At 39.4% G+C, this 24,977-nt stretch overlaps 1 protein-coding gene across 1 annotated transcript; it reads right to left on the bottom strand.

Annotated features, from left to right (window-relative positions):
• Window positions 1–415: 415 nt before the first annotated feature.
• RAB38 (RAB38, member RAS oncogene family) lies at window positions 416–24,703 on the bottom strand. The gene is made up of 3 exons (XM_009926178.2): window positions 24,321–24,703; window positions 16,137–16,417; window positions 416–4,845 (listed from the first exon to the last, which is right to left on the bottom strand). The coding sequence occupies exons 1-3, from the start codon at window positions 24,523–24,525 to the stop codon at window positions 4,693–4,695; spliced, it is 639 nt and encodes a 212-aa protein (XP_009924480.1). The 5' UTR covers window positions 24,526–24,703; the 3' UTR covers window positions 416–4,692.
• Between the last annotated feature and the right edge of the window lie 274 nt (window positions 24,704–24,977).

Genomic DNA, 24,977 nt, shown 5'->3' with positions numbered 1-24,977 from the left:
GTGGTCAATAATGAGCCCCCAAACTGATGAGGCATCTATTTGTGAGCCAAAAATTCTGCCTGTAAAATCAGACTTTGAACTGAGGTTCTTTGAAGAGCTGGAGACATAAAAGCTGCTTCTGGAATTGCATATCAAATAGGATGTTGGAGGGACAAAAGGTGGAAAGTTTCTGTCTCAGATATGTAACCCTTTAATTAATGTCGAACACTAACCTGGATGGTTTAAAAGAAAGGTTGTACAGAAAGTAAACAGTCTAAATGAAACTATCAAAATATATATATATATATATATAAAAGTATCAGAAATTGGCTACGTATGAGGAAAGCAGAATTAGCTTGTGGCTACTTGTATGTGCTTACTTTGGTTAATGAATTAATTTTACAAAACACTCACATTCCATGCTTCGTCAGAAATATCATCTTTTATTACAATATAACCTGCCGTCACATGCATAAATATTGATGGAGTAAAATATATTTTCATTGATTGTTTCCTGGCAATTGACATAAAATTGCATCCCCCGCATGTGTTTACCAATTTCACTTCATCCAGCTAGACAAGCTGTTTTAAGAAGCAAAAGAAAACTGCTATTTAAACATGCACCTTCTCCCTCCCTCCCTCCTCCTTTTATATGGTCAGGTAGGTTAAAATAGAAGCCCCCCCCAAAAAAGTCTGAACAGAAAATATCGATGTACAACAATTCAAGCTGCATACACAAGGTACTGTTGGGAACAGCTATTCCTGAATAGAAAAGTTCAATGAAAATATATGATCTAAAAAAATGGTGCATAAGAAGAACAAAGCCTGATTTTCAGAGTCCAAATGCCTTTCTGTTGAAAGCCTAACTTGGTCAAATAAAATATGATTTTTCTGGAATAACAGAGTAATATTTACCTTTCACTCCATGCATTTTCATATCAGTAATGTGTGTATGCTTCCCAAGGTAGTTAGGATCATGAGATTTTGTTTGTATGGAGCTTCAAAGGTGGAAAATGAGAGACATCCTGTCATTACTGGTGGTGTGCCTGAGTCGTTAAATGAAGCCTTGGGGCAGAGATGCTCAACCACCATTTTTCATGAGTGTTTCGAGCTGATGCCTCATGCCCAGCACTTCACCTGCACATCAGCTTGTGGTTCTGGTGCTGGGACACCCAGAGGGGCATTTATGGAGAACTAGAATGAAAATTAATTTTAAATCCACTTTGCAGTATCTTTGCCCACTTGGAAGGCAATAGAGACTCGTGTCTTTTATTACTTATTGCAAATAGAGGGGAAAATGTTTCATTTTGAAATGGCTATGCAATTAAGATGCCTGGTCCCTAATGACCAGCAAAGAGGACATAGCACAGAATGTATCAATAAAAAACAAGGAAATCCAACCTGTTAGGGACTGACACAGTATAATTAAATTTAACATTTGTTCCTGAAAGGGTATTGGCACAAACTGAGCTCATTAATTCTAAATTGAAGCTTTTATTCTGGCCTGCCTATGACAATCCCTTCTAAAAAGGCTCTGTTTGCTAGATACCCAGGTGGCATTCACACATTTATTGTGTTATTGGAAGAGACTTGACAGATTCTTATCACTTCAGTACAAATAAAAATGAACATTTGGAATTATGTAACCTCCTAAAGAGGCCTGATTCTTCATGATACTTTTCTAATTCTTATGATGTAAATATTTATGACTTTAGAACATTTCTCTAGAAATTGGCCAAAATCTGTCCACCATCTACCAGAGGTGGAAAATCTGCCCAAGAACAGTGACTGCAGTGAAACTTGACACAACAGAAACAAAGGGAACAGATGATGAGTTCATAGTTTAAAGCAGGTTTATACAATACAGTGAAGAGAAAAAAAAAAGAAAAAATCTATATGTATTTTAAGTGTTTTATTTATGTGGGTTTTTTTAATTACTGTTATACCAGGTCTTTAGCCATAGCTCTCAAACATTTGTGAAAGTTACCATTATGCTTAATGAATATTGGCTAGAAGCCACCGAAGACAAGCGACCTGAAGATAACTAAAACACATGACCAACTGCTATGTTTGTTGCAAGTTGAGCACAAAATAAGTTTTGGAAGAAATGACAACTTCTTCTGCTTCACCAGAGGCATCCAGATTTGTAAGTAAAGCATGGGGTTCAACTCATGAAAACTTAGCCCTTTAGAAGCCATCTGAATATCTAGGTTCTTGTGTTCCCCAGTGTTGGCTCAAGGTATGAATCGTTACCCTTAATAAGGCATCCATATGACTTGAATTAAACAATGCTTTAAATTTGAAATAGCTGACCTGGCACTAGTTCTGAATTGCAGCTTTGTTGCTGAGATTATTAAACTAGTACCATGACATCTGCGGAGCCACAGTTTCTGTTTGCAACCCATCTGCACCTATTTATTAGATTAAATAATCCCACACAGTCACACTTTGCTTTATAACATTGACTAGGTTAACAGAGGTGGAATAATTGAAGCTAATTGTTGCAGCACAGACAAGCCCTGGATAGATTTAGAACATTAAGGCATTACAGCACCATGTATTTATGCTAGAGGGCACTCATATATCATTCTGAGCAGTAATAGAGCTTGGCATTTGTATAACATATATCTTCAAAGCATGGTGTCAACTGTAACTTTCAAGGAGTGCTGTGAGGTAGGTGTGTACATCAGTCCCTATTTTACAGATGAGGAAACTGAGGCAGAAAGGTTAAGGTATTTGACTCAGATCACAGCAGGAGTTAAAGGATGTTTAACACAGGTGTTAAGGATAACACTGCAATCAAGACAACTTGAAAATTGCTCGCCTGGAAAAAAGCCAGCTCGTGATAAATACGGATCCTTACATCTATGTGTGTGTGCGGATTAATTCTGGAAATGGATTTTTATTTTTAAAACCACAGACCTTGCTTTCTTATTCTAAAACTCTGTGACAAAAATACATCAATTTAAGGCTTTAGGAAGAGCACATAAAGAGCTCTGTCTCTGTCCCCGGCTCTTCTCTGCAGTGCCTATATAGTAACAGATCATTCAGTCATAGAATCATTTAGGCTGGAAAAGACCTTTAAGGTCATTGAGTTGACCTGTAAACCTAACACTGCCAAGTAACAGAATGAACTTTAGAGGCACATGAACCGCATAGGTCTCACAGGATAAGGTGAGCTTGAGGATTTTTTTTTTCTCCATTTTTCCTAACCAAAACCTATTTACTAGCCTTTGAGAGTTTCACTCCTTCATTTCCAGCTAAGTATTCAGTGAAGTATTGCAGTGATGTCTGCAAACACAAGACGTCATGAGATCCTGCCTCCTCCCCTCCACAGTGTTACACATCTCTAAGGAAAGAAACCCATCTCAGAAGACAGCTCCTGCCACTGAGAGTTCACAGCTTAGGAAGGAAAAGGCTGAGCAGGAACAGAAAATGCAAGTGATTTGTCTACAGCAATAGACAGGCAAAGTTTGTCTTGCAGGGGCTTGCAGCCAGATGTCAAGACTTCTTGTCTAGACACACTTGTCTGAATGAGTCCACCAACCTGTATATTTTGTCAGACTCTGAAAATCAACCATTTCATTTCCACAGTACAGCTCAACAAATTCTACACATATTCCAGGAGTGCTTCTGAGCACTGTTCCGTTTTGCTTCCTGTGATCATTCATACAGTTGTGGTTTCTAGAAGAGTGTTCTCAGAAAGCAAATACCCTGCTATTCAATGCAGAGGCATTCCTGAAAAGTTCAGCTGTTACATTATAGTGTGGATAGTGAATTTTCCCATGAGAATCAACGTAGAGAAGGGATGCATGCAGGGACTTAGAGGATATACACAGTTTAAACACACAGGGACATCTGTGGCGTGAAGGATGGAAAGGCAGGTACAAAATCTATGACTGTTTTTCAGAGGATATGCTGGCTTTATAGAATAGATAACCTTTCTGAAAACTGTCAGCTGCTTCACCTGTGAGACTGTACCCCCAGTTCCCTGTTTTGTCACGCCTCACCCTTGACTTTTTCCATTTTGCTTCATCTGAAGACAATGCTAACAACTATGAGAATTTAACTCTTCAGAAAGAGGGAGCCAATACTGCATCAGGGTTCAGTCTCAGAAACTGAGATCTGGACAACTGATATGAAACGTTGCTTCATGTTCAGTCCTGCCACTTCTTCCAAGAGACTGAACTTGCAGTGAGAAGATTTCACTGTGAGCATTGCTGTTGTCTCTTTCTGAACAGCTACATTTTCATTGCCACCATCATCTTCCTCATATGAAACAAGATCATTCAAGTTTGAGGGGTGACAAAGCTGCGTAATGATGATGGTTGCCTGGTCAAGGTACTGAGAAGACAGGCTGGAGGACCAGTGGACAAGTAGGGTATTGCTGCAGTCACATCACAAATATAAGCTTTCAGAAACCACATTGCAAAGAAATAAGTTTTTTATATCACTGGTGTTGCTACCCAACTGGGAAAAAACAGCCATCACCATGAGTCTTATTTGACCAGTAGCCAAAGACAGTTTTGAATAGTTGCTATCGATGAACAGCTCATAATAAATTTTAGCTGTCAAAAAATTATGGAAATATTTAAGTATATTTCTGAGAAAATGGCAATCTGCTTATGGACAATCTGGGCAGGCTGGATATGTTGGATAAAGTATAAATTGTGAATCATAGTTGTTCAGCTCTTGTAATAGTCTGGAAGTCTCTTAGGATTTAAAGCAAGCTGAACAACTGACAATCTTGGAGGAATTCAAATGTGGTTTTATAATATCTGGTTCAATAGACTGAACTGGATCACTCTCACTAGCAATTATGTGTTTCACCAAGCATCTGGAAGCTTCATTGATGTTTATATTTTCCTGCAAGTGAAAGAGAAAGAGAGGTTGATTAGTCAATATTAATTACCCCATGCTGCATATTTCCTGTGCATAATTAAACTTTTCTCTAGGCAACATCAAATGTTACTTTCCTTAATAAACAGCTTTCAAAAATTGACTGTATTAAATAATGCTTACTGTAGCTTTTAAGTTAGTTAGGTTTTATGTATATTATGATTCATATCTCTTTTAAATTATACACAGAGCTCACTTTATTTTACCCCAAACTCTTGGTGATTTGATTGCTTCAATAAACTAAACAAATGCCAGAGGGATGTTAAAGACAGATGCCTGAAGGAAAGCTCCAGAGTCCATATCTGACTGCTTGAATGATGGTTACTGTGATTTTCAAATTATTAATTACCTATCAGCAATTACAGCCATCAATAGCACTTATTTTTTAAAGCCTTTTCCATGGTTTGCGGAAGATTTCTGTATACAATGCTCACATTGTATGACACCTGTGATGAACCAGATTCACTGAACAAATGATACAATCTCAAATTATTCACAAAACAGTAAAAAAAGTTCTATCTTTCTGAGTCCTCATTTTTTGTTGAGGTTGACTTATCTCCAATGTACTGCTTCAGAAGAGATATATCACCACTGGTTTCATTTGTAAGACAGAAATTCTCACCCTAGGGGTTTAGAACGAAACGCAAAGCATGTCTTTTTCTACATGTGCCTTACTTCAACAGCACATTTAACTTGCAGCAACCCTTACTCTGTTTGTAGAATAAGCAAAGCTGAAACAACCTGATCAGTGAGACACAGCTCAGCACAGCATACAAAATAAGCAGTAATGCTGAGTAAGGATTTTTTTTTAATGAGAGCCACCGATATGTTTGGACTGAAAAGTCAGGCTTTCTGGCACAAAAGACACTCTTCTACTCTAACTATTGGCATTGATTACTTATTTTATATGATGGGAGATAGAAACCTCACTGCAGCTTCAATCTTCTGGGAAATCATATCACACACCCACATACATACATATAGAAATCCATACAAATATATATGTATGTATTTATGTATATGCACATACTCCTCTTGTTCCATAAAGATTATGTTTTTATTTTCAATCTAAGATTTCCCAGGTTTCCAAGCTGAATCTGGATGGAGCCTGTTGTACTGAGACCATAAACAGCCATGCACACAATGCCGTGAAATCTACCTTCAGCAAATGCACAGCATCAATTCAGCATCATTAATAAAATAACCTGTAAAATTTTAACATGCGAAACATTTTTTTTTGCATGTGCATGTTCAAAAAAAGTCAGATGAGATGTTTAAGTATGAAGTTCAGATATAAAAGAAAGAAACCAAAGTATACGTGTGTACGTTTCAGTAGACATGGTACAATTATATGAAGATCAAATGCTAAAATAATGGATTCTGTGAGGCTGATTTCTAATCCCCTTGAAATCAACAGCAGAGCTCCACAAACTCCATTGACCATCCCCTTGCACCACAGTAAAGAGCTGAAATCTGGGGATCTAACTGAAAATGTTAATTAGTACCAAGATTTCACAGGTTTCTTCAAGTACACAAGTGAACTTAAATATTTGATCTTTGGCCTGTAAAGAATATCAGTTGGTTGTAAAAACCCAAATCTTTAGACAAGTCATTTACATACTAACCCCTAGAAAGTAATACAGAGCTGGGAATTAGCTCCGTACTGAGATGTTAAAATGTTACTGTATCACGTGGCGCTCTCTGACCAGACAAGCAAATTCCTCAAGCATGTACCAAAAGTCTTTTTCAGAACACTGTGAAATTTTATTAGAAAAAATAGACAATGAAAACTATCTCTCAGTACTGCTTAGAAAGCTGAAGACAAAACAGGATTGTTAAATGCACAAAACCACAGAAGTAAAAATCTTTCGTGTTGTGTTTTCTTTTATTAATGGACTGAGAAGCATTTCATTTACACATGTGCTACTTCTCTCTTGGGATGGCAGCATGCATTTTTTCAATAATGCCTTAGGGACTATCTGAGATTGTGCCCAAATTGATTAATTCAGATGTATTAACAGAAAACCTCTTTGTCAGAGGCTTAAGATCAGCATTTTATAAGAGTGGGAAAGGGGGAAGAACAAAAGCATAAAATGGGTATAGGTGGACATCCCTCATCCCCACTGGTGATGGATGGAAGTCCATGTGCCAGACCCGAACCTAAAAATTCAGAAGGAAAAACCAATGCTGCTTTACTTCAGCCAGAACTCAAACCAAAGTGAAATTGAATTAATAAACCTCTTTTTAAACCTCTATAGCTTTTGGGGGGAAGAAAGCCAAATTTGAACATGCAAGTATTGTTTTGACATGAAAAGTCAAAATATTTACTTTTGGGAATATGAAAATTAAAAGCTTCTCTTTTTAAAAAGCTTTTTAAAAGCATTGCTCTTTCTCCTTTTTAATGAAAGTATTTACCAATTTTGACCCATATTCCTTATTACATTGTTAATTGCGTTTTAGATTGAGTTTGCTGTTTCCTTGGTAGGTGTCTGTCCAGATCTCCTGAATATCTGTGAAGTGGGATTAGGTACAGATAGAGATCATCCCCAGCTCTGGCCATTCCTCCTGAAAAGGCTTCTGCTTTCAGTCCATGCCCACCTTCCTCTCTGCCAGAGCACCATCCCTTCAGATGCGCCTGCTGAAGTTTACGTGACTGTGCTTTTACTTCTTCAAGCAAAATGTGCCAGTTTGCGAGGATTCACTATTTAAAGCGTTTGCATCCACGCGATCAAAATTTAGCCTTTTGTTCTGTATGAGAGGAAAGGAATAACAAGTCCTGTCCGTAGTGTGTGTTGGATCGGAGAGGCATCTTCTCGTCCTGAACATCTATATGAACTGTCTAAGCTGTGTGGATGAAAATTTCTGCCAGGGTACAAGGGGAGCAAGAGAAGGAAGGGTGACCCCAGCAGACAGCACAACTGTTTTTTGAGCTTGTGTCTAGCTCCAGCCTTCTCCCATGGTTCAGACGACAACCGGTACGTGGTACGGATGAGAAGTGCCATGCTAAGTCACTCACTGCAAGGAGCCTGTGCTCATGTCAATAAAGCAACTCCTGCTGTCCCAGCCCTGTGCCTTGACCACTTGCTTTCTGATGCTACTATCGCCTTTTGTTACAACCCTAATCCTCCGGTGTCAACTCCCGTGTCCTAGGTCTGTGGAACAGACATTGCTGTATTCTGGTCTGTCTAATGAAATATTGATTTCTGCACCTCTCCTTCTACAGTGTGTTTTGCAAAAGAAAAATCAATATTCTGCTAGGCAGCGAAGCAGCTGCAGACAGTAGAAGGTGATCTGCTATCCAAACACAGACACCCAGAGACCTGGTAATTTTAGAGAGCAGGATGTGTTGAAAGGCAATCTAGGGAAGGACAGAGAAAAAGGAGCAGGTGAAAATCCACCCAACAAATCACAGTATAAGATTGGACAGAGAGGAATAATCACAGACAACCTACTAATTGTACTGAAACATGGAAACAGCTCCAATTATGCCTAAAAATAAAATCAATTATGTTTCAAAAAAGAAACAAAATATAGGTGAGGTGACAGAGTGAAATGATGTCTTTCAGTGGGTCTCTATGTTGAAATGCCTTAACTGTCATCTCCCTTATGGCTTTTGTTCTACACAGAACACCACAGGAAACGCAATGATTGCTGCAGTTCACAGTTTTTTCTTTCTTGTTTCATTTTGTTTTGTTTCATTTTGTTGCCTTGCCTTGCCTTGCCTCTTCTCTCTCTTCTCTCTTCTCTTCTCTTCTCTTCTCTTCTCTTCTCTTCTCTTCTCTTCTCTTCTCTTCTCTTCTCTTCTCTTTTCTCTTCTCTCTCCTCTCTTCTCCTCTCCCCTCCTCTCCTCTCCCCTCCTCTCCTCTCCTCTCCTCTCCTCTCCTCTCCTCTCCTCTCCTCTCCTCTCCCCTCATGTCCCTTCTCTCCTTTTCCTGTTTTTACTAACTTCTTTTCATATTCTAAGCAAATTCTTTAGGTCATACTGAGGGGCCTACTTGCTGGAGCCACTTCTGAACATCAAGATGTTCAGGGGTTATCTAGCTCTTGACACGGTACTAGATGCACCTGTAGTGCTGTATCTTGTTTTCCAGCCTTCTCTGAGGTCACTTTTACCTTCACGGTTCTCCACATACGGGGTAAGGTCTGTCTACCTATATTACTTTTAAGGCTGCTATTACTCAGCACTGCATCTTTGATGTGTTTATCTACACAGCGTCTTTCTGTGATAGGGAAGTGCTGCTATGGCCATTTATTAAATTGAGAAAAAGCAGAGCCCCAAACAGAGGAAACTGGATGAAACCTGGTCCAGCACATGGTGGCTAGTTGGAAAGGGGGAGATGGCATAGTTTGAAGTCTTCTCATGATAAGGTAGGAACACAACACCTTTCTTTCCCAAGGCTCATGAGATACTTTTTACTGCAAAAAGGAAGGATCTTACCCATATTACAGTGCCTTTGTTGCCATCAGTCCTCTCTTCCTGCTTTTGCTACTTCTCACATGGACATCTAGATTTAGCATGCTAGATTTTAGGAAACTCTTTTCCTGGGCATCTCCCCTTGCCCTGTCCCCTGAGGTGCTTAACCCATTTCTGTGACTTTCGTGCCTCAGTAAGTCCCGGCACCTGAAAGACACTATCATCACAGTCAGTGATGCAAGAACTGAGTTGTGAATCCAGCCCTAGACGACTTACCCTGCATCAACCTGCCAATACCTGCCAGAGCAAGGACCTGAACCCATCTCCTGAGATGATGTCTGACTACTTGAGTCAGTCTTTCTCCTGACCCCATCAAGAAGGAATGCAAAAGTGAAAATCACCACATGCTACTCTTTATTTTATTACCAAACAAAGCAAGGCAAAGAAAATAACTCTGAGCAAACTCTGAAAGCCAGAAAGGAACACTGGAAGACACAAATGAAATTACAGTTTGCTTTGTAGATCGATCTCCTTCAAATGTATCTTTTCAAAGGGCAGTTTTATGGAAAGGATAGCAACTCAGGGCAGGGAAGGAGAGGTGCATGATTTAAAACCTTTGAACCTATTGCTATGGGAAATAATGTCGTATTCTTGTAATGCAACAATCAACTGAAGGGAAAATAAATACTTTGTTGAATGTGTCTCAAAGCAGTACACAAGCTCAGCAAGCCTCTTTGCATTCTGGATTGCCTTCCCCCTTATCTGTCATCTCTAATGCAGATGCAGTACATTAACATTTAGAGCATTCCATTTTAATATATGAAATAAATCCCCTCAGACTAGCCTTGCTCTTAGCTCTTTACAGAAGAAAAAAGGCCTTTGCTAGTTTTATGGGCCTGTCTCACTTCCAGATGAAATTTTTCTTCCTCTGCCATGCAGGTATCTTAGATTTGTCTGTCTGCTTTCTAGTATAAAACTGCTCCCTTTCTACATTTGAGTAGTTTCTTTCTCTGACTGAATATGATGCTTCTGAGTCTTATGTTGAAAGCCAGGGTGAAGAACAACGTGTATGCAGGCATAGCTACCTAACGTGGGCACGTGGGGAGGTCTAAGGCAGTGCCGCGTAGAGACGTGACCTTGGACTCTACTACTGGAGTTGAACGAAATCGGCTTCTCTTACATAAACATTTACAAATTCTGAAATATTCAGGTATTAAATGGGAACCGAGTGAGAAACACGTAGCTTCCACATTTTATTTCTATAATGCACTAAAATCCAGGAGCAGGGAAATGACTTTCAAGTTGTTTTAACCTGCGCTCCCCTGGAGCAAGCAATCTGAGGGAATGACTCCACACATTCCCTTAGCAGAGCTCCCTTGGAAACTGCTGGCAGCAGAGCCTTATTAAGAAGTTGTGCTGTATTGCTGTGGTTGTGTTTCTAGAAAAACACAACCATACAATTTAAAAGCCAACCGGATGCATGAACATGAAATTCATGGATGTGAACTGCTGTGACTGCAACCCTGAGAACAAGATAATTTCTGTGATTGCATTATTATAGCTTGTTGAATATTCTGCAACAAAATTGTTTGACTAAATGACCTTCCAACCTCTAAAATTTTGTGATTCTGTGAATTTCCAGCTTTGGCCAGCACTAACTAACGTATTTCATAGAAATGATCCAGAGAGCTATAGGACAGCTCTAGTACCTGTAGGACAGTCTGAATCAACTCCTTTTCTTTTAGCTACGGGAAACAAACTCTGCAGAGGATTCTGCACAGAGTGACTGTATATCTGACCTGAAAGCTTCTGCCTTAGGTGTCAGCTTCATTTCTTGGTTTATGGCAGAAGCTGAAATATCTTCTAGGGCTCTGTGCAGTGAGATTGGTTAGACTTTTTTTTTTGAGTGAATTAAAAAGACAATGTAGGAAGCCATACATCCCTAACTGGGTCTGGCAGTCTTAAATGGATTGCTTTAGTTTCAGTTACCAGATCAGCAGATTAGCTGTAGTGTGTCAGCCTAATTCAAATACATGTCCAAACCTCATTTGTCTATATGGAAATGTAAACCACATATCCTGTTCCTCTGCAAGTCTACTGTATAGCTTGGTTTCTTCAACTTCCATAATAATTGTCTAGCCAGAAGAACTGAAGAATTTGTGATTTAAACAAGGGCTAGTAGAGCTTGGTTTGTTCACAGAGCTCACTGGTCAGATGAGCAGATTTGCTGTCCTTGATTTGTGGAAGAGGCTGGATCAGAGGAGAGAGTGACTTTTTGGAGGTCACCCCGTAGATCAGTGTCAAAGAGGACTCCTGACTCCTAGTTCGGCATTTGGGCACTATGACATACTGTGGACTGCCTGTCAGACAAAATCTGGAGAAAGAACATGTTATTATCCAGGCCATGATGCTCAGCAGACAAGGAGCCATGTGCTTCACCTACTTCAGTAAGGATCTGAAAAGCACAGCTACCAGCCCTTCTGGGCAATTTGGACAAAATGTGAATGTTTTTTCACCTAATTCTGTATTGCTGACAGCAGAATTACAGTGGGGAAAAGAGGAACTCATGCATAATCACAGCACAGCTATGGTCAGTTGTAAGGTATTTCAAGCTATTTCTGCAGTAGGTATTTTCAAGCCCGTTTAGTTTTGCCTGGCTGTCTGTTTTGATGCACAAATTCCGTTTTCATTATAAAATGATAATAAGCTTGAAATTGCTGCTTTTCTAATCCAGGTCAAAAGCTCACCTCTTTGAACTAGGAATGGTGCTGAAAACAGTTTAAAGGCTTGGAAATGTGAGTGGAGCTCTCAGCTACTCTGGCCACATGCTGGATAATTAAATGTGTGACAGGAAGGAGAAATTTCCTTCCTTTAAAAAAATGCATCTTTCACAATAGTTGTGGTCATGAAATTTATTAAAGAATTTACTATTAAGGGTTATTTTGTGACTATCTGAGGATGTGCCTTTCAGACTGCAATCAATATGAGCAAACTAAATACTCATATATAAAAGAGACCAGGCTCCCCACTGGATATATGGCAATACATATAACTTGTGACTATACTACATTGTCCTGTTGCCCAACAAGGCCCTTCTTACATGGCAAACTATCAGAACAAATTCTTCTGTCTTTGTAGGGAGCGGAAAATTGGAACAGGCTGAGTATTTCCTTTAGATTAATGCAAGAATCAAAACTAATACATGAGAATGCATTAGGTGGCTCAAATGTTTTATATTGAAGTTAACTTAAGAAAAACAGCACCAGGGAATAATAGGGTGATGTTTTTTGGTGTAATCTGCCAGTGCTATGGACAAAAAATTCAGACCATTGACAGCTTGAAATATGGTAGGTACATATACAGCATGCTACTTTCTGCAAGGCAACCAGAACTAAGATGTATTTTTATAAGCAATCACCTTTGTTTTCCAAAATGCATAAATCAGATTCAGTTTGCTCTGAAGGCTATAACATTTCCAAGCACGTCTCCAGAAAACCTCTGGAGATCTAATTATTCCAGGATACCGCAAAAAGAAGTTATTACTTATTTGAACTGCTAAAACTGCTAGCTGCAATATGATGACTTCTCTGTCAGTGTTATTCTGCTCAGAAAAGAGTTTCTATTCTCTATAGCAAACATAGCTAGGTTTTTATTTTCCCCAGACCTGAGTTCAATTATTTAATATGCCCTAGGCTGAGAGTATACCAGGTACATGTAACATTCAGTATTTTAAAATAGCAGTAATAACAACTTTTGTTTAGAAAATATGTGTAGGTTTTAGTTCAGAACTTCGACCAAGTGGGGAAATTATTCTGATCTAACTTAGCCTAAATGTTGTGATTCTGCCGTCTTTAGTGGAATTACTCTTCTTTGCATCATTTTAGTCAGGAGCCTCCAGTTCTGGGTGGAAATCAGGTGTGTGGATTGCAGAGTAGCAGATCTTTGCCTTCAGTCTATAGCAGCAGAGAACTATCTGATGACAGCCACGTGTCCCAGAGTCATGTGTCCTCAGCTCTCTCTGCTCCCTTCACAGTGGCTTTTGAAGACAAGTCTTGTCATAGCTGGATTTCTTTCTGTTTCTGCAGGATTGCACTGGTAACCTGAGGACTGCTTGGGTTTCTGACTTAGATAAAGTAAGAAGGATCTAGATATTTCCTTTGTTTAAGATAAATCAAAATCTTAATTCTATGTGGCTTAGAAAAACTTGGAAAAATTTTCATCTGTTGTGACTTTTTAAAAGTTTACATGTCTTTTATACTTCCATAATTATGCCTAAGACAGGCTCCATCATCACAGTAAAACCTCTCTGTGGCCTTTAAAATTGTTTGTACATTCATTCTCTGTCATGACCTGCAATGGCCCTTTGCACAATAAATGTGTTTGTTCTTTTTAAGAGATGGACAGGTGCTTGCTGGGGACTGATGTATGGAATTCATGGTACAGATTCCTTTCTCATAGGCCAAAGAGCAGTGATCAGCTGTTTGGCTTTTAGAATCCAAACCTAAAATAATGAAACTGTGGTCCTGTATCCTTCAAACAACGGCCCATCCTGTTCCCTCTCATTCTCTTTGAAAGTCTTTCAGAGGGAGATATTTTAAAACAATTTGTTACTCATTTCTCTCCACATGATTTTTGTGGTGGTTTTGCCTTCAGGCCTCAGTTTTCAATGAATTAGTTCTTGTCTCCAGCAAATGCAGACTCACGTACATATCAGAAATGAAGAAAAAGTAATTCTGAAGAAAACAGCCATACAAAGTGTTACACATCACTGGTGAACTGGATCCCAAATACTCACAACCAGGTATTTCATGTTATTTGTGGCCTGAAAGGCAGTTACACACCTGATAGAATATTGGAAAGAGCCAGAATCTGTAATCCTTATACAAATGATAATAGTTTGTCCTGTAATAATCCCCTAACTCTCCACATGTTCTACTGACAGCTGCCATTCCAAATGCTTCACTCTCTGGGTTTTGGTTTGGTGTTGGTTTTTTTTCTGGAATAGTTACCTTTCTGCCATAATTATCATGAAGAAGCTGATGTAAGAGATCTTGGCCTCTTTCTTAAACCAGAACTAGACACTGTCCATAGTAAAATTTAGGTTATCCTAGAAAGGAACACTGGATTCTGGCGGCCTCACCCAGCACAAATCAGCAGAGAACCACAGACCTGAATTCAAAGCAGGTCCTGCATATGCAGGAATAGGAAGCACCCTGTTTGTACAGCAAGGTAATTTACACACTGACCTAGACCAAAATGTCTCCCTAAAACGGCATTTTGAAGAAACAGTGACTAGTTTTGAGACCCATTCAGTAGGAAAGCAAAGACACTGACCACAAAGACACAGAATCACAGAATCATGGAATGGTTTGGGTTGGAAGGGAACTTTAAAGGTCATCTAGTCCAACCCCCCTGCAATTAGTCCAACCCCCCTGCCATGAGCAGGGACATCTTCTACCAGATCAGGTTGCTCAGAGCCCCGTCCAGCCTGACCTTGAACATTTCCAGGGATGGGGCATCGACCACCTCTCTGGGCAACATGTGCCAGTGTTTCACCACCCTCATCATAAAAAATTTCTTCTTTATATCTAGTCTGAATCTACCCTCTTTTAGTTTAAAACCATTACCCCTTGTCCTATCATAACAGGCCCTACTAAAAAGTCTGTCCCCATCTTTCTTACAAGCCCCCTTTAAGTATTGAAAGGCTGTAATCTCAGCCCAGAGCTCATGCAATGCTTGAGGCATTCTAGGACATGCTGCTAGTCACCTGCTGTTACTTCTGCTGATTACAAGTGAGACGTCTAAATATTAGTGCTTAAAGGAGTCAGGACCAGAAAATAAAATACAAGTATACAATTATACACTCCAAAGGTTCTTAAGTCACTTTCATAAAGTGTTTAAAGGAAATTAAACAATTGAATGTAGCATTTTGGCTTTCAGTCTACTAACAATCTAGGTCAAACCAGAGCCAAACTGTTTACATTTAAAGCATCTAAATGTTTCCCAGAGCTGTTAATGATGACACCAGCTTTCATGATCGGAGAATGCAATAAACACAATATCCATTGAACTGTTGTGTTCAAATGAATATTTTACATGCCAGCACTCCAAATCTTGCATGCACTGAGATTATCTGAGAGATCTCAAATTGGTATACAGGACCACTGTACCTTGGACCTTTATACTCTGAAAGTCCCAGTGCCCTTTCTGATTTTTATCTCAATTTTCTTATAGGCACCCAGGAAATCTGTACTAAGGCAAGGAATTGAACCTCAGAGCAGCTCATTTGGCACTTTGACCACTGATCTTTCCTTTCTCCCCAGATATGTGATTTTTTTGAAAAGGCTTTTGAGAATGAGAGCTTACAACTGTAAACATCGTACAAGCGCTACAATAGACTGACTTTTTTTCTGGAATCTAACACAATAAAGCTATTGTCTCAAATCAGCATTTCTCAGGCAAAGTGGTTATATAAATATTTATAGATAATATTCACTGTTAAGAATTACGAAAAGTATCCTCATATCATTCATAAGAGGTGGCTTTTTTGCCTCGGCAAAGGTCGTCTTCTTCCACAGGCTATTACACAGTAAGTTGTTGACCACTTACATCCTTTACTGCTGGCCTATCATATTAGAGCAGCTGCATTTCAGAACGTTGCATATAGTTTGCTTTGGAATAAAAGGCCTATAAGAAATAGAAATTTATTAATTTACAAATTCATCTTTAATTAATTCCACCAAGAAAGGAGCTTTGCAAGGTACACATTTTGACCAAATGAACTATTGTAGGAACCAGTTTCTCTGTACTTGAAGAAACATTTAAAAAGAAATGAAAACATTACCTTGGCTGATGTTTCAAACCAGCCCACGAATCCATTCTCTTTGCAGAACTGATCCATCTTGATGCCGTTGTTCATAAGAACATCTATTCCCTGGTCGCATTTGTTTGCTAAGAGGACTGTCGGCACAGGTTTACCATTTGGAAGAACCAACTTAGAGTCCAAATCCTCTTTCCATTTTGTCACTGCTTCAAATGTTGCAGGTCTTGTAACATCAAAGACAATAAATGCCCCCATGGCCTCTCTGTAATATACTCTGGTCATGTTTCCAAATCTTTCCTGACCTGTGATGAAGAAAGTAGGAGGGGAAAAAAACCACCACCTTGTAAAAATCACTGCTTCCAATCTAGGTCAATATTTCACATAGCAGGTTTTCTAAGAGAACATTACTGAAGGTAGAACTTCATTTTGTAAGTCACTGGAAAGCTACTCTTTGTCTAAATAATGGTAAGTACCATGCCAGACTCATTTGTATGAAAATGCAAGAGAGTATAGCATGAAAAAGGAGTTTTAAAGCAAACATCCAAGGGAATTTAATAATTCTGTGACAAGCTTGAACTTCAGTGTACAGTCTTATTAAGCTGCCAGATTTCTAGGTCTGTGGACAGCACCAAGAGTCTTGGTGTGCGTTAAAGGACTTTAAAAAGGAGTCAGAAAAAATCTAGGTACCAGATTGCAAGCTCCTTGATAATATGGTATTTTGTGGGAAACATGTTAACACAACTGATCTGCTCATGCATGAAGAGGATCCTGCATATTCTCATGCAAGTGATAATAATCAACAGTAACATAATGAAGCTCTGGAGCCACACCAGACATTAGAGTCATTATGAATATAGTTTTACTGGCAAACTAAAACACAGAGGTGAGAAAGGTGAATTTAAAGCCTTAGAAACGTGGAAAGTATTCCAAGAAATAGCACAGCAGTAGCGATATGAAGAGCTGTATTGCTCCAGTGAAAAGATCTGGGAGGAGATGTTTCACACTAGATCTGTTCAGAAGCTTTATGGTTTTATTTGCTGAATTCAGAGTGTTTTCTGGGAAGTTATTTACAGTATTTTTGTGAACTAGCAATATATTATTATATTCAAATATGGACATTTGTAAATATCTATCATTTTATATGATTAGCAGTGTAAAAAATTAACACACTTGATGTCAGGATGTGGTATGTTGGTCAGCAGTGGGTTTGTTAATATATATGCTGTTTGCATGTAACTTTGAAAAAATGTTTCCAAGAATGGAAATAAATTATACGGAATTTTTCTTGAAGTGAAAAAATAGAATTTCCATTCTATTGTCTACTATTCTATTTCCATTCCATGTCTACTGCTGAGATGTGATCCAAAAAAAGAAGAATTATAAATTCCTGAAACATCTCATGACAACAGCAGTCTTTAAGCAAGACAATTATTGCATTTAACCATATGTTTCATAGCTGAGAAAAGGTGCTATGAGAGCAGACAACATCCAATGGAAACCTGTTTCTAACCTTATTTTTTCAACGTGCATAATTTTGAGCAGGTTAGGAAGACAAGAAGATTGACGGTCTGCCTCTGACCCTAGGAAGGTTACCTGTGGAGGTTTTATCTGATGGAAATTGTGCTGTCAGATGTAAGGCTGGGATGAGAACTGAAGAGTGCTGATCACTGGGCTTTTAGACCATGCAGTTTCATTTAATGGAAATAGCACTGAGTGCACTTACGGGGTCAGCACCATCTGTTTGTGATGTTTATCTTTGGTTTTATGTGCTAGCTGTTGCAGCAAGGAGAAAGTCATTCACATGGTACAGAAACCAAAAGTGGATGTCTGTCTTCTCCAAATTCATGTTAGATTTTTTTTTTTACCTTAAATAAACACTGTGTTCCATTGATAAAGCAAGATAGAAATATATCATTTCTGGGAAATATGAGGTCATATTGAAAATTTCTTATGGCTATCCTTTATTAAAATGTCTTATGATTCCTATCAGTGGGCTAATCAGATGAATGGCTAAGTCATGTGCTGTTCCATAATCTCCTTGTTGAGTAATTTTTTTTTTCATCTGCAAGAAGGTGCCTTCAAACAAAAGTCAAGGTCTGATCAGAAACTTAGCAGTGAGGCAAGCAGCAACATAAATAATTAGGTTTTAATGCATATTGTATTTCAGTGATACTTTATACTTCTCATGCAAAGTTCTTGAGATGTTTGCACTGTAGATGATGTAAGAACAGTTAAACTTGAGCCTTACACATGTTCATTGGGACACAGATCTCAAAGATAGGTGGGATATTGTCATAGGAGAAGAACTAAATTATTAATTTGCAGCATAAAATCATTCATCACAAACAATCAAAGTTATTAGAGGAATAAAAGGCTCTTATGATGTGATCTTCTGGCTAGTAGTGGCTCACAAAGTTCTGACAAATGGTATGCCACTGATTCTTCCTCCTGCTTCCAGCTGCTTTTGCAGATACCTAGGTTTTTCACTGCACAGAAAAGCCACCATGTTTGTAAAAGCAGCTTTATGCAGGAGGACAAAGCTCACCAATCTCCATCATCAATCACTTCAAAGAAAGAGAAAGAATGGAGCTGCTGGTTGAATAAAGTGCCTAAACCCTTTTTGAAGTGGTCTTTTTCCCCATCAGTTGCAATTAGTACATGAACACACTTGGCATAAAGACATTATGCAACTTTGAAAGGAAAAAGAGGTAGTTTGTAAATCACAGACTTTTAGTTTTATGTCATTTGCATAATGGCTTTACTTTTATTTAATTTACATTGTGAAAAAAGTGATCTTTGGTGTTTGCATTGTGCTTGGAGAGCTAAACATTGTGTCTAAGGATCCAGAAGGACTCTTTTTTCCAAAGATTCTCCCTTACGTGAACAAGTACCTATCTTAATAGATGAGGTTCCTAAAACTTTTTCATTTAGCAGAATTACTCATAAAAATAGGCACTGTTTGATGTATTGAAGGTGTCAGAATCTGGCCTTAGGTTTTCAGCAACACAATGGCTTAGGCAGTAATTAGGCTAGAAAATAGATGAACCATTAGGTATCCAGCAGTATCTTGCAGGCAGCCTTGAACATTAGAATCTGCTTTATTGCAAGAGGGACTGGGGAAGATGGGTTTTGCTCTTCATTGGAAAGGTCAGAAAACTGTGAAGTGTTTGTTTGATCTAGCCCATGGTACTTTACTGCATCCCTTGCAAGGCCGCTGACATTTGGCATCAAATCCCATGAGTCTGATGGCCTTTGCCCATTGAGACAGTGCTTTACGTTGGGATTCATCAGCCCTAACTTAGGTTCCAAAAATCAGCTAAGATTAGGGTCCCTTTGTAGTCAGAGACTGAGAAGAGATATCTAGAGGGCATCTGCTAAGCAAGGATAGACATTTAAGAGTGGTCACATAAGCTTCATTATGGAGGTATTTAATCTCTACCCTCAACCCCCTGGAGAGCCCAGGGTGAGTAGCTTATACTGAGATGGTTCAGTACCAGATGTCTAATTGTTAAACCAGATGAATCCTACCCCATTTTGAAGTGAACCCAGTGAGACCAAGGTGCCAAAGCAACAATATTTCCATTAAAGGGAAGGACTCCCTGTCTGAATGACACATACCTGCACATTTATCCTAATCTCAGTGGCACCTCTGCAGCAGGGAAAGGTATCATTTCATGGGCTTAAAGCCATCAACAGCTGAATTTTCATAGTTTATAAAAATGCACCCCACACAAATTTGCCAGCATGACTTGTACAGAAATCTAAAATTTTCACTAACCACTATCATCTCTGACAAAGTTACAAAAACTAATGATAAAGTGCTAAAACTCAGATAATTTCCACTGTCTCAACCACAGTATCTGAAATATAGTACAAGACAAAAATTGATTAAAACTGCCTAATTCTCCATTTTACAATGGGTTTTACTTCTTGCCGCCATCCCCCATCCTAAGAGGCAAAAGCTTCTGAGAACCGCCACGCTTTACAGAGGGCTTTTAGCCAACAATGAGAAGCTGGAAATTGTGGAGAAGATTTAAACGTTTTTTACCTTTCACTTTAAAATAACTATCAGAATTTTCACCCCTGAATTCAAGTCATTGCCTTTATGGATTGAAACTTAAGCAAGCCTTGAGGTGGTATTCACCACCCCAGAATGTGGGAAAAGCAGGCTGTCAGAAGGATCAGGCCCACGGATCCCACCACAAATCTATACTGAAATAAAAGCACCACAGCCAGGGACTTATTTATGTTTGCAGAACAGTAATTTCAAGGTAACTTAGCCTAGAAATCACCATGACTATCTTATTTATGCATATGTACTGCAATGCTTAGCAGCCACTAAAAGCCTAAACTGCTGAGGATGTGCTGTGCCTGGCATTAGTGAACAGTCCGTTTACTCCTTCTGGAGCATAACAGTCTTAAAAACTTCACAACTGCAGAGACATTTGCCTAGATCTGTGCAAAGACTGCCGTTCCCTAAAGTGACAGTTGCAGGGAAAGGGAAAAAACTGTTCTTTCACCACTGGAATTGCGTGGATGTCTCCAATGCATTGGTCCAACTCTTTATGAGATGAGAACCAGCCTTGCAAAAGCAAACCAACGCAGTTTTGGTAGCAACGAATACTCCAGCCCACCCGTACGCAGCGGGAGGGGTAATGGTGATGCTGACACGGCTGCGAAATAAGTGGCAGGGGAGGGCGAAGGCTCCGAGGTGCCGCTCTCTGCCCTCCGCAGAGCTGCTCCCTGCAGTAAATCTGCCGCTAAAGCTGGTCAGAGAAATCTCAGGGCTGTCTGGACACAAAACACAGACAGCAGCACTGGGAGCAGCCTTGCAGAGAAGTGAATAGCAAATGCACCCGGATCTGCTGTCTGCAAGAGTTGGTTTCTTCAAAAGTGGTCCCAGCCTGCATCTGCAGGGTCGCCCTCACCACAGCAGCCTTCTTCAAAATAGGATCAGGAGTTTCTTTTAAAGCTTTCCTTCTAACAATCTGTCAATGCATCTAAAGGACACTCGTACAGAGGCAGCAGAAAAGATAAGGAAACAACAACAAAAAAAATTTGACTGAGGAGCAAGATTTGAAGATGTATGACACAGCAGTAGAGGTGATGGCACACTTCAACAGGGTCATGAACAGCAGAACTGAGAATTTGGGACATTCAATGAAATAAAGTGGAACTGTCGTGAGGAAATTAAAGACAAGGAGAATTTTACCATGTGTATCTCCTCCCAAATGCAACGGTGAAAATTCAGTCACTTGAAACTTAGACACTTCACTGAATCAGACATAAATTCATAGATATTAATGCCATTGCATTGTTACAGATATCATAACATCATAAACCATGAAGTTTTGTCCAATTATTCCTAACACCCATAGCTTCAAGAATATATTATCTGTTAAAAAACCCCAAGTCTTAATGTAATATTATGTGATGCAGAACCCACCTTACCCCTGAATTAATTTTTCTAATGCTTAGTTATCCTTACTGTTTAGCATTTATGTCTCAACTAAGTAAATGCAGTTTCAGCATTTAGCTATTAGATCTTACTATAGTTTTGTTTACCAAATTAAAGAATACAGAAAAATATGTTACAGAAATATAAACTACATTTAAATATGAAACAGGATGGCACCAGATGAACCAAATTTGCTTTTTCTTCTTATGTCTGTAATGGTAAACAAGGGTAAAATCCTTGGTCCTACCACGGCTGGAGTATGTCGCTCCTCCCATGAAGTCACCATGTATGTAAATACTACTAATAATGTGGATAATCTTGAGACTAGTTTTACTCAAAACCTCTTTGAGAATATTATTTCTAGATTGTTAAATAATTTACTACCCACTGATCCACACAGCAAAGTGCAAGGAAGACGATACATAACACTTAGTAGTAAGTTTACTGGCTGTATAATGGAGGGGGAGGAGAGGATGTAAGAGCTAAAATGATACCTGATATATACACACACACATATATACACATATGTATTCATATAGTGATGCATTTGCAGCATTTGCTTCAATTCAAGATGTCCTGAATGCTAAGCCAGCATCCTCCAGCTTGGTTAGAGACTGAAAATTTATTGCTTTACCCCCAAAGATAAACATGACCTAATAACAGAGATTCTGCCAAAAGAGGGAGGATGTTCTGAGACCGGAGATTTTATTTTCCTCCCTCTTATCCTTGCCTATTTCTGTTTTGCAAGTGGTGATATATGACCAGCCACAGTCAGGATAAAACACTTCCATTCCCTCCATATTTCCAATCTGTTTTACTTTGCTTTCATTTTTAAACAACTTTTTTTTCTCACCAGCTAGATGCCTTATTCGTGATAACTTCTATGCCAGCGCCACGCTGATCTGAATTCAGCATGTTGCTTACAGAACCTATTTTCTCTGTATCGCCATCAACAGCTAAAGCTCCTTACACAGAAGTCATTAAAACTAAGACAGCAACTCTTTTTATTACCAGCCACTGTCTTGACCTTCACAGAGATGCTTTGAATTGAGCAATTCATATGAAATTTAGTACTATGCTGTAATTCTCTCTGTCATGTGTGATAACTCAGAAAGCATGCTAGTCATTCAGTACTACAACTTGGTGTAATTGCTTCTGCAGTCTGACTGAAAGCTACATCATATGATCCGCCAGCACATGATTAGTAGCGTAATAAATCTCTGAAACAAGGCATGCAAATACATTCTTTAAGTCCCTGATGCATTCAGAATTTACTATTAAATACTTTTTCTTATGCAGCAAAGTTTTGCTGGGCGTGTATGTATTTCTGGATATAATTGGTCACTGGTGAGCAATAAAAGCAATGCTTTCCCCATTATTCCAACTTTTAATAAGGAAAACCGAGCACACATGTATTTAATACCATAAAACCACAAGACTCTACTGATGTGCAAAAAAGCCTAGGTTATGCATGTTTTGCATAAAGCAGTGTTGTTGCATAAGTTTTAGTACCTTGGTGCCAAATTCAGAGCTCAGACATGAGGCAGCTAAGTGTAGAAGAAAGGCACTCCCTCCACAGATAAGAATGTCAGGAATTTTCTCATTTCACTAGTTTTACTCCTTGGTGCTCCAGACTAGATCACTGAACCCGCAGCTCAGGCCACAGGCTGGCAGGGTTGCCTAACAGCTGATATAATTTTCACCTCTATTCCCTACTTAACAAATGTAACTTCTTAATTTAATTGAGTTTTAAAATGCCCTCCTTCTTGCTGTAAGCTATTGTGTTATAGCTGTACTTGGATTCCTACATACACTAAATAAAAAATGATTACTTACAGCATGCGAAATATGCCATTGAGATAAACTTTTATTTTGTGGACTGAATCAAAAATGATTAATTCCTAGCAAGGGGGGTGGCAAAAAAAGTTGTGGGTTTAATTGGAAGCCAAATACAAAACCCCCGAAGCACTGACAGCAACAATGTTGAGTCTGTATTTTTTAATTATGTAAGCATGCAAGGATAGCTGGACTTCTTTATTCTTTTTCTTTTCACACAGAGTAAATTATCTTTTTTTGCTTGATGTTGGAATAAGGACAAGTTGGAATAAGGACAAGTAAACATGAGTAAATACATTTTTAACAACCAGGATTATTGCCAAATAGAAACACTTCTCTTCAAAGCATGTCAGAAGTTGTTTACATTTCATTGGGCTGAAGAAGGAAGGTAGGAGAGAGAGGAAGGAAAGGAAGAAGGAAGGTATTTTGATAAAGTAACTAAGTGCTGCCTTCTCCTTATTTTTTAAACTATAAGAATAATTTTAACCATCTTATTGAATCCCTCATCTCTTCCACCAAATTAAACAGATGTAACAGGAAATTCTTGTTCCTCTCCCTCCCGTCACAGAGATCTGTTAGTCTAATGAGGCAAGCTGAACAGCAGCAGCTGCAGGGGAAGAATTGGGGCATTTGGAGAGAGGTGCCCGTGTCCCCGCATGTGTCTAAGGGCTTGGGAAAAAAGTCAGACGGGGCAGGTTTCAGTCTGGCACCCCTTGTTTGGGGGTCTGATGGCTTTAGGGAAACTCCAAAATTTCAACCTGCCCTTAAAAGTTTTCTTTCCTCGATCTCCTCTCCCCCACCGCATAGGCACGGGTAGTTTCCAATTAAAGATTAGTCCAAATGAACTTGGGTCTGTATTTTGTATTGTCTCTGGACGGGTTATGGGGCAAAGGGTTCTCCTCTGTACTCACCCGCAATATCCCAGAGCTGCAGCCGTACCACAGTCTCAGCATCCCAGCTCAGCACCTTCAACGCAAAGTCCACCCCGATGGTGGCCCGGTAGTGGGGGGAGAAGTTCTGGTGGACATAACGTTTGATGATGCTGGTTTTGCCTACTCCCAGGTCCCCGATCACCAGCAGCTTGTAGAGGTGCTCCTTCTGATTGTGCTTCTGCATCTTTCCTGCGGCTGCGGCTGCTCCCTGCGCACTGATTGCATGCTCTGCCCGAGGAATCCTGCCCGGCCGAGGGGGAGAGAGGGAGTGAGGAACCGGGGAGGGAAGGAGAGAAGGGAGGTGGAGGCTCTTTCCCTTTGTACGGAAGCAGGATCACCAGGTCCGGCAGGCAGCCCTGCTGGGAGATGAAGTAAGCAAGGGACTGGGGGAAGAAAGTCTCCCAGAAAGTTTTGTGTGTGTGTGCGTAAAGGTCAGCACGAGGTGTGTCTGGGATTAGTCTGGCTGCTGAAGACTTTGCAGGAAAATTCACGCAGCAGTCCTGTCCCTGTTTCACTCCTCACTGGGAGGACAGTGTTTCTGTTGTGTGCTAGTTTTACATACTTTTTTTAATCACCGTCTTCTTGGTGATAATTTATCACCCTATGCTTGTTTCCAGACACCTTTAAAATGCCAGT

Source organism: Haliaeetus albicilla, chromosome 20 (genome assembly GCF_947461875.1).
Source record: "Haliaeetus albicilla chromosome 20, bHalAlb1.1, whole genome shotgun sequence".
NCBI lineage: Eukaryota > Metazoa > Chordata > Aves > Accipitriformes > Accipitridae > Haliaeetus > Haliaeetus albicilla.
Note: the sequence above shows the minus strand (reverse complement) of the source record. Positions and strands in the feature narration are given on the sequence as shown.

Bases quoted from the DNA above. Each gene is read 5' to 3' on its own strand.
- RAB38 (XM_009926178.2), bottom strand. From the start codon at position 24,525: ATGCAGAAGCACAATCAGAAGGAGCACCTCTACAAGCTGCTGGTGATC. The intron at 16,418-24,320 runs GTGAGTACAGAG...TCTTCATCACAG, and splicing joins GCAGCTCTGGGATATTGCGG to GTCAGGAAAGATTTGGAAAC. The intron at 4,846-16,136 runs GTAATGTTTTCA...TTTCACTTGCAG, and splicing joins GGTTTGAAACATCAGCCAAG to GAAAATATAAACATCAATGA.